The following is a 15,520-nucleotide window of genomic DNA, read 5'->3' as shown; positions in this document are numbered from 1 at the left end:
GGGAAAGAAAAAATATTTTGTTGTTGTTGTTGTTTAAAATTTTGTTCTCATCTTTTCAATTAAGGAATAAAGCTTTCCTTTATTTTTGCTCCTGCAAAAAAAGAGGCTTGAGCTTCTCTGTTTGATCTCTCAGTGTTTCAGTTTTCTTTTTATAATAAATGCTGCAATAACAATTGTAGGTTTGTGGCAAATCTTCCCCCTGATTTCCTTTTTTTTTTTTTTTTACTATGCAATCAATATACAACCCAGCCTCCACTCCACACATTCACATACAGTACAACACTATCACCATGTGCCCATGTCATATTTATGAATTAGCATTTAGCAGCAGTGCTGCTATCAGTTGCTACTGAAAGAAGATCCAGAACCTATTTAGAAATTGAATAATTATTTTAACAATGTATTTTGCCTAGTTGCCAGACTCTGCTTTATTAAAACCATTCACTACCTCTGACAAGATAGCAAAAAGCTTCTGAGTTCATTTTCAGGACAAAATGATTCACAAACAAAATAGTGACAGGCTTTTATGATTACAGATTTCAGATATTCTGTTCCTTCAAAAGAGCTTACATAGATTGAAAGATCTACAAAGAAAGAAATGAAAAAATGAATATAAGAGATATAGACTTTTTCATTAGGGTCAATGATAGAAGGTATTAACCCCACTCTAGCAGTGTGCCTTTTACATGTCTGCTTCTTCATTCCTCTTGACCTGCTCTCATCTTCCTTCCAAGTAAAAGTTAACTACAGTTTGAAATGTAGGTAAGGTGAGCAATAGCTGGAAATAAATGTTTCCTCAAGCATTATTACTATTCAGAAAATTGTCCATCAGCTGAAATGTCAGGCTCAAAATCTGTTTAAGCACTGCACAGAGGCTAAACAGGCAGCTATTATTAAGTGTACCTGACGGGTTTCAGCAAGAACTGGGGTTAGCTTGATGCACTGAATATTGAGGAGTATATTTCATTAGGGAGTCTTTGTCTCTCAGATGGTTGAAGATTTATTCTGTGCAAACTACTGCAAAAATATTATAGACTAGCTGCACCTACATAAGAGAAGAGACAGCTGATTCTTGTTAAAATGCATAAAATTGCTATTTTATTGCAATTTCTTGGACTTCTATACTAGTGTAATCACTGTCGACTTTTAATCTGACTATTTTGAAGCACCACTGCACTTGTCTCTTAAATAAATTTTTATTCATTATGTTGCAAGTTGACAACATGAAATTTTCTAGAATAAGTTCTGTTCTTCTTTACCTAACCAAACCATTTTCCCATTGTGCTTCACAGAGGTTTCTTAATTTAAAACATATCTGTGAAATTCCTATACATGAGTTAGCATTTGTCTTCAAAATATTTTTGTAAAAGCAGAGAGAACTCTAAAATATAAGTGGGCATTAAGAAACAAATTAGCACAAAGTGAGATACTAAAGCACTATATAGTTGCTGTTAATCAAATTCAGCATCTTAAAAGGATGCTGAATTAAAGGGGGAAAAAAAAAAAGAAGCAACAAACTAGAAATTATTTCCCTCCATTTGGTTTCAAAATCTCCCAGCTGTATCTATTCTGTTTCTTGATTCTGTTTATTTGCTCCACTTCCAGCACAACTCTCTCACCCCCTGCCTGAGTTTATCCTCTGCTAACTAAAAAAAATCTATTCACACAAGAATCTAGAAGTTTATATCTGAAGGTACAAGCAAGAATGGGAAACTTGCCCATTCCTAATGAAGGACATACAGCTGAATTGCACTTTAATTTCCAAGATGACTAAGATGATTTTCACTTGTACTTTACAAAACATCAAATTGCCAAACTGCCAAATGGCAGTTCTGGATGACAAGCTGAAATTAAACCCAAATAACCTGGTTTCTTTGTCCACAACAGGCACTGGGTTGGTTTTCCATAGTGAATCACTTTAGCATTTAATGTGTTCTACTGGTTGATACATATGTCAACTGTTTTCTGTTCTCAGTTATTTGAATTTTCATTGGTATCATATGGCATGAGACTCTCAAAAGACAGTAAGGTGGGCTCGCAGTCATAGGAACGTGGATCAGGCCTTGAGTGTCAAAGACAGACCCTGCTCCAACTCTTCTGAAGCAGACACATTTTCCAAGCAAACAAGGATGTTCACTTGACAATAACCCTCTTGTGAGGACAGAATATAAAACACATATACTCTGGAGCATTTTCCGAGAACGTTTTATTCTTTGGTGGGAGTTCTATTTTTCTTTCACCTATGTATATAATACAGATGTGTGAAGTATGCTTTAAAGGACTAAATATAACTATCAATAATGCAAGATTCTTGTGTAAAAAGTAAATAGAGTCTGTCTATCTGTGTTTCCACGTGGGTGTGCAGGTACATTCACTATTACCCTTTTAAAGGCACTGCAGTTTGTGACTTTCTTTTCAGTTTCTCCCAGTCATTTAATGAAGTCTGCCTGTTCCAGGAATTTTGTTAGCAGTTGTCTCAAACAAACTTTCCATATATCCATATGAAGCCCCAGCGACCATCATGACCCACCACAGACATACGGAAAGGACAGTTGTCTCTGGGTTTCACTGACCAAAGACTGTTAATACATTCTGAATTATACAGTTGTCTTACTGCCACGATATCCTCTGCTGTTACCATCTGTTACCAGCTCCTGACTACCTGGCAATTACCAGCTCTCCAAAGAAACTTTGCCTGGGCTTTTCTTCCTCTTCAAGTCCTGCATTTCATAGAATCACAGATTTGTTCTGGTTGGAAAAGACCTTTGAAATCACTGAGTCCAACCATTTCATGCCGCACCTCGAAGTATTAGTATTTCTCCTTTACAGCACCAGACTTTGTTCAGGCTCCTTGCGCCTGGCCACAGTACATTATGTGCACAACATGCTTATGACTCCTTCCCACTCAGTTTTATCTGAGAATCTCTTTGGTATATTTTCTTTCTATTAGAACCTAAATGACAGCATTAAAATAGATTTGACATTAATGTCTGTTACCTTATGATGGAAAACAGAACATTGTACCATCTGTAGCAATGGAAAAGTATTTTGTTTATGTCCTTCACACTGTTTTCAATCAAAAAGTCTGTTTTTCTATCACAGCCATGAATTACTTGAATTATGTTTTCAATAAGATTTTCCAGATATTATCAACTGCTTTCCTACAAACTGAATTAATGTTTCTGCTGTATTCATTTCATCCACTAGCGCTATTCTGTGAAAAAATAAAACTATGTTAAGATTTATGAATAAAAGTTTATGACTACATATTTGGTTGTGTATTATTTAGCCTATAGCCATGAAATGGTATTGGCATTAGTTCCTTTTTTTTTCTTTACTTTTCCTAGAAGTAGATATTTTACTACTTAATTCCTCATATATGAGAGGATGTAACTGACATGATCACACCTTCTCCTTTTTTTTGTATTCACTCCTCTTTGCTCATCCAATATCATCCCAGTGTCACTATCGCTTTTACCAATTCCTTTGCTAGTCATGTGGGTATAGTGAGTTTGTTAGGCAATTCTCACAATCTCTTTTCACACAACATCCTACCAGAAAGTTCAACATATTCAGATTTTTCCAATGCTCATTTAATAACTTTCAAGAAATACTTTTTCAAAGGGGTTCATACTTTCAAACTTTTTCAACAGTGCAGGTATGTATACTAGGGTTTCTTGATAATGACAGGTTAAGAACATGGGATCAGCATTTCATATGAAAGATTTAGTTACTTGTAAGTGCTGAACAGATCTATCGAATTATTGATGAGAGTGATGCTGTACACTCTAAATGGCTTGACTTGTTATATCCTTTACCTTTACTGCTGATAAAACTTCAATTTTGAAAAATAGATGAAAACTCTCCAGGAGCTCAAATTTCAATGTACATATGTAAAAACTTATGTATCTGCAGCACAGATGACAGGCTTTTCAGCAGTAAAACTGGCTCATGCAAGTGGTTCACAGGTGCCATGAACTAAGCACAATTCTGACATCTAAATAAGGTGGTAATACCTAAATAACTATATTTTTGAGCAATATTGATTATATACATGAATGCCAGATCCTATTATTTGTCAGATTTTTTTCTTCACCTTGGTAGTTAACGCAAGACTAAGTCTCACCCCAGGTACCGTGGCTCCAGAGATGGAGAGGTGTGTATCAGTACTTACAGCTGTCCTCTTCCTCCATGAAAATACTGATCACGTAACAGGCATACACAAATCCAATCAGCTGCATGAAAGAGGAGGAAAAGCAATAATTAGAACACATTGAACACTTACAAAGCTTTTAGTACAGTGCTATAAAAACACAGGTACTGCAGCTACACTTCGACCTTGGTGTTCAGCTATTTACTTACTTTCCTTTGTTTGTTCAGTACCTCCAGTCTCACATTACTCTGTCCACATGAACATAGCACCCGCTGAGCATGCTATTGCATATTAAAAAGATAAAATATTGATTGACTGCTACAGAATTAAGTCATAGTACAGTTTGTATGGGATCCACAAGAGATGTCTTTTTGTGTTGCATAAAGTGTCCCAGTGAAGAAATGCTTGGGGTTATGATTTATCAGCATCAGGAAACACTTTATCAGAAGGTCCTACCAGTAAATCACTTCAAGTATGCAAGAAATGAGCAGACTCATTTCCCCAAAGGACACCAGCAAAATAATGTCATTATTTTAACAGCAGTTTCCACAATATCCTTCTCAACCCAGATCTGTGTCACTTGTGCCACCGAGAGGAAGGAATTAAGATTTTTAGGAGCAGGGAATAGAAACTCCTCTCATTTCCTTTTCATATAGAGAAAATGCTTTCTTACAGCCACCACCAAAGCAGACAAAAATCCCACTGGGCAAGGAAATCTATTAAACTGCACCGTCCAGACATGTCCATGCTTGAGAATATATTGTTTGTGCAGCTGTCCAGAATTTTTGCTATCTAAAAGCCTTGAAAAGACTGTTCATGTGAGATTTCTACAATAACCCAGAGATTAGTTTTTAAAAAACCCTCCTTTTCCCCTGGTCCATTCAAAAAATCTAATTAAAATAGTTCTTCTAAGGGTGTCACGGATCAACTATCTGAGAAAGACGTAATTTAACAGTATCTAGACAGGTATAAGCTCTTTTAGGGGTACAGAAATAATTCCAACCTGCTTTTTCATTGGGTTGCATGAGGAGCTTCACAAGCAGCTCCAAAATCCTCTCTGCAGACAAAAAACTTGTCCACACCAGGGAATTCAGGGAAGTTAAGATGAATTAACTAAAGCTGTGAAATCAATGCACGTAAGATAATGTACATTAAATCCCTGTGTGGCCTTTCCCATTCAGAAATAAAGTGGCTTTAGTTCACTGTAGCTTAATCCTCCTCCAAAGGATTAATCTTCCCCATGGAGACTTAAGCTGCAGTGCACTGAAGCTGAGTTACCTGTGAATGACTGCTGTATAGTCCTATTGCAGCTTCCTCTTCAGGACATCCACCTCAACAGGTGGGAAAGTGAGCTTAATCCAACTCACCTGGACCATTCTCTTGTGCCTGAGGTAAGGGTGAAGCCTGCCTGAAAGAGCTTCACTTTCACAAGCCATGGTACTCATGGGGGACTTCAACCACCCTGATAGCTGTTAGAGGGACAACTCTGCAAAACACAGACAATCCAGGACGCTCCTAGAGTCTATTGATGACAACTTTCTTTCTGGGTAATTGAGAAACCAACAAGGAGATGTGCTATGCTGGACCTTGTTCTCACCAACAAGGAAGGGCTGGTGAGGGACATTAAGCTTAAGGGCAGCCTTGGTTGTAGTGACCATGAAATGGTGGAGTTGAAGATCCTTACGGCAGCAAGGAGGGCTCACAGCAAGCTTACTACTCTTGACTTCAGAAGGGCAGATTTCAGCCTTTTCAGGGATCTGCTTGAGAGAGTCTCATGGGCTAACATCCTGGAGGGTAGAGGGGCCCATGAAAGCTGGCTGATATTTAAGGATCACCTTCTCCAGGTCCAAGAGCATTGCATCCCAACTAAGAGGAAGTCAAGTGAAAACTTCCAGAGGCTGCATGGATGAGCAAGCAGCTCCTAGAAAAGCTCAAATTTAAGAAGGAAGCACACAGGGAGTGGAAGTTAGGGCAGCTATCCTGGGAGGATTACAGAGAGGTTGTCCGAGCACCTAGGGATCAGGTTAGGAAACCCAAATCCCAGATGGAATTAAATCTTGCCTGGGATATAAAGAGTAATATGAAAGGTTCTGTAAGTATGTTGGGAATAAAAGGACAACTAAGGATAACGTAGGCCCTCTCCTGAAGGAAAAAGGAGACCTAGCTATGCAGGATATTGAGAAGGCTGAGGTTCTCAATGACTTCTTTGCATCAGTCTTCTTTGGCAAGTGTGCCAGCTGCATCAGAAAAGCCACAGCAGGTGAAAACAGGGAGTGGGAGAATGAAGCATACCCCACTGTAGGAGAAGAACAGGTTTGTGACCATCTAAAGAACATGAAGGTGCACAACTCTGTGGGACCTGATGAGGTCCATCCATGGGTCCTGAGGAAGCTGGTGGATGCAGTTGCTAAGCGTCTGTCCATCATATTTGAGAGGTCATGGCAATCTGGTGGGATGCAGGTGGGCCTTAGTTTTGCTCATGGCATCCCTGCGTTCTTTGACTACATTCCTATATTCCTCCCAAGGGGACAGTCCTGTTTTCCACATGCTATAAATTTATTTATTCTGTTTAAAATTTTCCAGAAGACCCTTACTCATCCATGCAGGTCTCCTACCTCCTCTGCTTGTTTTCTTCCTCATAGAGATGCACCAGTCTTGAGCTTGGAGGAAGTAGTGTTTGAAAATTGCCCAGATCTCATAGACATCCATACCTTCCAGGGCCCTGACTCATGGTACTCCACTGAGTAGATCTTTGAAGACGCTATCTTATCTTTGAAGTAAATATTTTCCCACTCTCTTCAGTGATTGAAACACACTTTTCTAATCCATGATCTTCTTGCAAAATCAGCAGCCTCTCTCTGTTTATCAATATTTCTTTACATTTCTTAGCATTAGTAGTTAAATATTGCTTAGATAGAAATCACTGCCACCTATTGTTTTTATGGTATATACTTTTAAAACATACACAGTTTCCCCCCATCTAATGATTAATACCAGGAGAATTAAAAAAATATATGCACCCTCTCTCAATTTCATGGGTTTTTTTTGGGGAAAAGAAAGAACAGGTCTCTCATTGTGCCAGGAGGCATCATAACCCACCTTATCCCAATAATATATTCCAGTAATTAAAAGGTAGAATACAGATTACTTAAAGAATAAAGTAACAAAGAAGAAAAAGAGCCCTTTAGCATCAATTGTCAGGTATTGCTGTTTACAGGTGACCAGCCATGCTTGTCTTGTAACTAACATATTAGTAATTACAGTTGGATAACTGATATCTCAAGGACAATAAACATGAAGTGATGAAGTGGGAACGTACCCTTCTACAGATGAGATCTGTTTCCAGATCCTAAAATGGAGTTACAGCCACCACAGTGTGAATATTTTTATAAATTAATTAATTAAAAACCTCTTCTTTGGGACACACTGATAAAATATTTATTCCAGCAAATTACTTTTGCTATCTTGATTAACCTAGCTGCTGCTTAATTAATAATGTTATGCTCATGTGAATCTACCCAGCCATCATGTTAATGGCCAATTTGCAATTAGCTGACTGATGTGTACTGCCTGGTTTCTTGATATTGGAAATGTTGCCTACTGGCCTGGCACCAACTGATAAACTTAAATGTGTGTTGCTTGACAACTAAAGAAAGTATGATGCAAATGAGCTGGAAGATACTTAATTTGCTCCTCTTGGGTTTTGATAATCAAAGGGACCAATGAAGTAGTTGGAACAGGATGTCCAAAACATCAAAGGTCACTAACACCTGAAAGTATGAATGGGAACCTCTGGCTTGATGCAGAGAGCAATGTAGAAGTCTAGGTGAGCTTGCTTTGACAATGTTGAGTTCAAGGCATGGAAACCTTCTGGGATTCATGCCCTACGCAGGGGGCTGCCTGTCTTGCCTGCAGAGCCCAGTCTAGTAAACTATCTCAGAAGATACTTATCAGTGCTATTCTGCAGAAAATCAAGTGGGAAACTGAGGGACAACACTATTGTCCCCTGCTTTCTTCCAGCTACATAGTGGCTAGGGTATACATCTTGCTCTGGAGACAATAAACAATACATAAAATACTCAGATATTTCACAGAATCACAGAATGGTCTGGGTTGAAAGAGACCTTAAAAATCATTGAGTCCAACTCCCCTGCCATGGGTAGAGACACCTTTCACTAGGCCACGTTGTTCAAAGCCCCATTCAAGCTGACTTTGAACACTTCCAGGAGTGGAACATCCACAGCTTCCCTGGACAACCCGTTCTAGTGTCTCCACTCTCACTGTATAAAAGCCATAACTGGAGAGTGAAAACCTTCCTGTCCTTGTCTCAATTAATGAGTTCTTAGTTGGATTTTCTCCTCCCTATAACACAAGGGGGTGGGGGCTGAGTGAGCAGAGGCCTTGTTGTTAATGGCTGGGCCTAAACCACGACACTGAACTTCATGAGTTTTGCATGGGTCTACTCCTTGAGTGAGCCAAGGTCACTCTGGGTGGCATCTCTTCCCTCTACCACATCAATTGCACCACTCAGCTTGGTGTCATCAGCAGACTTGCTGAGGGTGCACTCAGTCCAGCTATGTTATTAATGAACATCTGAAATAACATTGGTCCCAATACAGAATCCTGAGAGGCTTGTTACTTGTTTCCATTTGGACATTAAACCATACCTCCTCAGGCATGGACACCTGGCATTTCCAGAACAACACATTTTTTCATACCCAAAACCTTTTTTCTTTGGCGACTAGCTGATAAATTTTGCTCAGATTCTCCAAATCATAGCAATGAGCAGGCTCAGGCTGTGGGAAACAACTAGCAAACCTAGGCTAAGTTGGAAGAAACTTCAGCATGGAGTGCACAAAGGGATTTCTTATTAGTGGAATATGGGTACATTTATATGGTGCTATTATTAAGGTTTTTGACACATAATTTATTTCCTGCTGATAGCCTTAGGTAGAAATGAAGTAGTAGTCTCTGTTATTTTTCTCCTGTGCAGTATAGTCTCTAGAGGATATAAATGCTTTAGTCTAACTAAAATATCTAGGCTGAAGCTATGGCCATCTGCATGAAATATAAATGCCTGATTTAATAGAAGTTAAATTAGATCCTACAATTGTCTGTCACTAAACTGTAAGAAACTGAAAACATGTAAGAAATGAGAAAACTAATCATCTGAGCAAATATGTGCTGTGCCATATAATTGCTTTAATAAATGAATATTGCTAGAATATATTCTATTAAAAAGGAGAACCAAAGTGAGTATAAAATGTATATTTACTTGCAATTAATGTATTTTAATAGTTACCAGTTAATGTGAATTAACCTTTCCTTAGGAAAACAAGGACAAATGCAAAATAAAATGAGAAGATACTATTTAAATCAAGGTTATTGTCTGCAGACTGAAATATTTTTGAGTAAAATTGGTGATTCAGATAATTTTCATTTAAATCTTTATGCTTGGCTTTGCCAGCATCAGTTGTGGCCTTTAAATCTACTTTCATAGTACAAGATTACTTTCCTATCTATCTGCTTCACACACGGCAGTTCTGCTGGTTCAAAGGAGACATGTGAATGTATACTGGGTATTTAACACTACATGAAGGAGTGAAATAGGCTGTCAAGTTAATCTTCAGAATCAGGTGTACAATAGGACACTTATCACGGTCAAGTTACTGCCTGGAGTTCTGTATAGATCTCCTTACAATCACATAGGACCATTCAAATAAACTAAAGTAACATTCAGGGGTCCTGGCTCCCAAAGGATGTATGTGATATCACAGGTAAACTAGATTTAGAAGACCCCTCCAATCCAAAAGATAAGTGAACTGTGCTTCTCGTCCTTCCTTGTACACACCTAGTCCATACAGGTTGTCATCTCTCTGACTATTATTTTTTAATTGACTTATTTCTCTCTGATTTCAGCTGAGGAACAGTATTTTCCATCTATCTCTGTGGTACTTGAGACATATAAACTGGCAAATCCAGCTTCCATTTTCTGCAAGATATTTCATTATTGCTCCATTTCCCACCATAATTATGGCAGTATGAAAGCAGAAGAAAGTTCTGAAATGTAATGTTTATGTGTAAAAAGGCTGTAGAGACAGAGCTTGAAAAGAAGGCTTTGCATTTAACTTATATTGAAACTGTGTCACAAGAGTGAATATACTGTAGTGAAAAGGTAAAAATGCATTAAATTACAAAACACACTGAGTGTGAATGTTTCTTGACTAGCATTTTCAGGAGAGCTAAGAAATTTTGACGAAAGAGCAGAATGCAAGCAGTTCATCTTAGCAATCTAATTGACAGTAATATTTATAACGCTCTGCAAAGAGGACTTTAAAGCCCTTATTGTCCTTTAGAAAAAAACATCATGCATTCTGAGATCAGAAAGTTGGAGGATTTGGAACAAACTGTTTAATCCAGACTCCTGTATAATTTTGTAGGTCACAGAACTTCATCTAGATACTCTATTAGCCCAATTATAACACCGTCAGTGCATCCCTCACAGACTAGGTCGGGGTACTCATGCTCCAGATGAATCATGTCCACAGAAGGGATCTGGGAACCTTTGTCCTTCACTCACGCAAGATAAAGAAATAAGACCCAAGCATTAATCCTATTTATTGGGTTGCCTATCATGCGATAGATATCCACGTTTTATATTTTGAAAAAACCTAAATTTCCAATATGTGAAAATGCAGTATTTAAACATGACTGATTAGAATACAGTGTTTTATCTTGCAACATATTCATTGGTTGTTAATGTTTTAAGTGAATGAGGTGAAAATCAATAGTATAAAATAGAGCTCATTTCAGACCTTGAAAGTTAAAGAAAAAATTACAGAAAGGGAATGAGAGTGATAAGACAGAAGAAGGAGAGAAGGGAGATCAACATCTGGAGAGACTCTAACAAAATCACCAGAAAAGAACTGCATAAACAAGAACAGCTGTCTCTAGATATAGTTTCCCTCCAGCTTGCAAAGAAAATAAAAGCCCTCCTAAGAATGGGGTCAAAGTTATCATATTTCGGTTAATGACTAATTAGCTTTTCAGATGAGTAACAGGGAGTGAGAAAACCCTTTGCATCTGATTTTACAATAACCAGACAGAAAAATGCCCTTCTTTCATTTCTGTGAACTTGATTTTGTGTTATTTGGTTTTACATTTTCTAAACAACTGCTTTTATGTGCCTTTACCTTAACTTGTCAGTGTTAAGGATGATTTCAGAGTTACTTGCAAATGACATGCTATTTCACATCTTTTGGTCAAGCAAAGAAATTCAGGTTTGATCATGCCGTGTAACCCAGAGTGTTTTTCAAGGAATCCATCAGGTAATGACTTCACATTCACTGGGCTGCAGGTACCGCTTTGAAAGCTGGTAATGAAATCAGAAGAAAGAATGAAAGAAACTCTGCCAGTGACTAAAGCCAATGTAAATCTCTTTGGCATCTGACAAGGCACTTGGGAAGGTTTCTGAATCCCAGGGAAACCGATTATGCATGCAGGAGATACCAAAGGAAACTCCTTTTAGAACAGCAGTATATTGCAAAGCTTGGCCATTTCTTATGTTAATACTCCTTTAAATATTCCTCCACTGCTTATACAGCAATTATGAAAGATATCCTTTGTTGATAGAATGCCAAAGATATTTTTTCTCTCCTTATTAGATCAGAAGGAAATAATCATTATTATTTCCATTTACTGGTGTCCATAGACACAAAGAATCATTTAAATTCCAACAATGCATTGGAATTTGCAATAATTGCTTATTTTCTACTGAATCACTTGTATCTCTTCACATACTATGTAAATAAAACAAGCATGTAACTATTATATCACCATGAGGCAGTACTCATTTGAAGACAGAAAAAATGTGGTATGGAAATAAAAATAACTAGTTTTAGATTTCTGTGGGGTGATAGTGAGTGCAAGAATAGAATTACTACAGCCTGATCTCCACTATTCTCTAACCTTTATAGACACTTCTTAAATACTTAGGTGATAATAGCTAAGACTGAACACATTATTATTATAGCTCCTGTTAATCCATAAATATGGCTTGAAAACTGTATGGAAAAAAATAGAAAGCTTTCACTAACAACAATTGTGCCAGAGTGTACATCAGGGGAAAACAGAACAACAAAAAGCAACTCAGAGGTAAAACCTAAGCCATCATATTAGCTCATGCTAAGAAACGTTATATGATCTAATGAACTGCAACGTAAGGTTTAATTACTACCTATACGAGGCTGCTCATATTAGTCCCTCTAGTGGAACCTGCAGAGAGGATTTTTAGGAGTGGTGAACACAGAAATGCACCTCAGAAGTAAGCTCCAAAGCCTGAAAGACAAGTATCAGCCTAAACCCAGTACTAATTAAATCACAGGGGGGAAAAAAAAAAAATAAAAATGAAAGAGAGAAGAAAAAGTTTTAATAATAACCAAGAGCTGGTTCAAAGTTGCGAGAGCATAGAAATTAATCTAAAAGAGCATGGATGAGCACAGATTGTCTGAAAACATTTCTTGTAATCTCATCTGCAGGGGGAGCTGGAAAAGCAGCATATGGTATTTCTCTCTGGATCTGAATTCCAAATTATTTATGGATGTTGCAAAGTTAAATTTCCTTTTTCTGTTAATATTTTCTTTAATACAGACAAGTAGACTCATAAACAATTAATAATTTTGTTGTTTTTTTCATGGATATGCAAATATAATCTGGAAATTCTTAACATCTTCTGTTCTCTGGAGGACCATAGATTATAAATCTGTCTATTCTTGGCCAAGAAAGTTTACCTACATCCTTAAGGAGGTAAGAAAAGACAAAAAAAGGCAAACATATGATGGATTTTGTTTATCAAAAAAGAAAATTAAAAAAAACAAAACCACTTTTATGTCCATTAGAGACTGTTTTGCCTTTTTTGTGTGTTCATTGAAATACTAGAGTGTTGAATAATAGTATGTCGCAGATAGAAGGTGAAGAAACTCCTTCCTAATAATCACTTTGTTTTTTCTAATCAATTCCCATCTAACAGGCTATTTAGATGATGATCTACCACATGTGTGCAGATGATCTGTATGAATCTGCTATATTGAAACCACAGAACAAATAACTCAGTTCTGAGCTACAGTTGAGCTGGTTTTGCTCTTTGGAAGAAACAATATTATCATAGGAAATGTGGCTGGATTTATGGGTTTGGCAGGTAACAGCATCCTCTTCACTCTTCTGTAATGTCTACAATTGTGCAACACGAATCAGCCTACAATAGCAATGCAGGTCATTTAGAAAACCCTTATCTGATAGTTGGTTTTCTTTTATGGCTATTCTTCCCAATGCAGTTCTTCTGAGTATGGATAATATTGTTTAATTCTTTCAAGCTGCTACTTGAATGTGTACAGGGAGATGCATAAACATATACATACACACTGACACACAACCCCTTATAACGCTTTGTGGCGTGGCCTGCTGTGATATGCGAGAAACAAGGCTACCATAAAAGCAGCAATGTTATCAGTTTACTCAGGTATTCCCAGTTAAACTGTGTGATAAAAGACTTTTGAGCTGGATTCCCACTGGGCAGAAAAGCTATCAAGAACTGCAATGAAGCTTCACTTTCTATCAGCGCCTATTGAATTTCAGAAGCGGCTTCTCCAGTCGTGTCTGACCCCGTGTAGTTTTTACACCACCTTTCCCAGGCAGTTTATTTTCTCACAGGATATGGTCCACATATATACATTTTGGCTTCATGTCCTATTTCTCCCTGAATGTCACCAACAACATTCACTTAGCAGTGCATCCCACTGCTCCCTTTACCTTTGTCTGGGTCTGATTCTGCAGCCCAAAGCCCAGGGTGCATCCAAAGCCAATATTTCTTTTCCAAGGAGCTCATCCTGCAATCAAGCAGCGTGCAAAATACACAAGCAACATTGAAGCCATTCTGGAAAGGATTTTGTCTCAATTGAGTGTAAAAAACTTGCACAAGCATTCCTACATGTCTGGTGAGAGTCCACCTGAGACTACTGCTCCACAGATATACCAATGCAGCAAGAGGGTAAAAGCAATTCCAAAAGGAGTCAATGCAGAATTTACTGCTCTGAGAATATGTCTTCTGCAGAGATAGTATTAACTGGAAGCCTGTCTTTGAGGTCCTTGACTCTGGTTCACCTAGACTGAGCTTTTGGCACCAGCACACAGAGATTGTTTCCAGAAAATAACCTCAGTTTTAAAGATATACATAGGGGAGGTTGAAGGCATGGCCAAAACAGTCAGCTGTGGACATCTGGAGTGCATGTCTGTGGTTTCTCTGCTTCTGTTGGACTGGCTTTTTGCTCGAAACCTTTCTTTGTTTCCTTGCAGGTACAAATCAGTTTAAGACTACTAAACTATGTGGTGTTGCACAGACTAGCTGAATAAATATCTGGGATGTTAAAGCTTATGGTTTCAATTCCCTTATATTGTGAATAGAAGCAGAACTATCTCAGTTACAGTCCTATTTTATAGACAACTCTAACACTTCTTTGAAATGTTAACTTTCACAAAAGCCAGTTTTAATCAAAAAGGAAAAAAAACACAAAAGGACAGGCAGTCTGATTCCTGTAATAAGTAAATTGGCACAAACTGTAATTATTCAATATCAGAACACAGGGACAAACACAACAGAACGGTGAAGAATGAATGATGATGGAAGGGGAAAGCCATGTTCCATGTAAAATCCTTTTGGTGAATAAATTATCCAATTGATATAGAGCACTTGCACCTCTAGAAATTTGTTGACCCAATTCCTAACCACAGCTTCCCAAGAATAAAACGTTGTCCTGGAATAAAAAGGATTGATCTCTAAACCACATAGATTAGTAGAAGGCCAAAGTATATAATGGCATTTAAATAGTGTATTAATTGATCAGTGTTCACAGTGAGGGAAGTGCTCTGTACCACCCTATACTGAATCATGCTGAGCCATGTGCAATTAAAGTATTCATGAGTGGTCAGGAAATACAGTGAGGAACTCTGTCAAGATTGGTGACAAAATTAAAATCAACCACAAAATGTTCTAGATGAATATCATGACATAGAGTGACTGGGAGATAAATTAGGGCTGAAATTCAGTGTCAATAGATGCAAAGTAATGCACATAAAGAAAACCAATTGTAACTACACATATAGAGTACTAGGCTCTAAATTTGTTATTACTTCTTGGAAAGCTTATGAATAGTTCATTATAAAAATCAGCTTAGTGCTCAGTGGCAGTCAGAAAAGAGAATCAACATGCATAAGTGCAACAGAAAAGAAAGTCAAATTCATCATTATGCCACTGTACATATCCCTTGTGTCCTGCATCCTCACTGCTTCGCACAGTTCTTTCTCATCATCTCA

General features: G+C 37.7%; 1 protein-coding gene across 1 annotated transcript in view; it reads right to left on the bottom strand.

Annotated features, from left to right (window-relative positions):
* Window positions 1-15,520, bottom strand: part of NKAIN3 (Na+/K+ transporting ATPase interacting 3) — a 179,899-nt gene that overhangs the window by 22,529 nt on the left and 141,850 nt on the right. Inside the window, exon 4 of the mRNA XM_009995542.1 lies at window positions 4,175-4,235. Within this exon, the coding sequence (XP_009993844.1) occupies window positions 4,175-4,235 (61 nt within the window). The remainder of the gene's footprint in view (window positions 1-4,174; window positions 4,236-15,520) is intronic.

The sequence above is a fragment of the Chaetura pelagica genome, unplaced genomic scaffold, assembly GCF_000747805.2.
Source record: "Chaetura pelagica isolate M959 unplaced genomic scaffold, ChaPel_1.0 scaffold83, whole genome shotgun sequence".
Lineage (NCBI taxonomy): Eukaryota > Metazoa > Chordata > Aves > Apodiformes > Apodidae > Chaetura > Chaetura pelagica.
The sequence above is the reverse complement of the archived record's forward strand: the minus strand, read 5'-3'. Positions and strand labels throughout refer to the sequence as shown.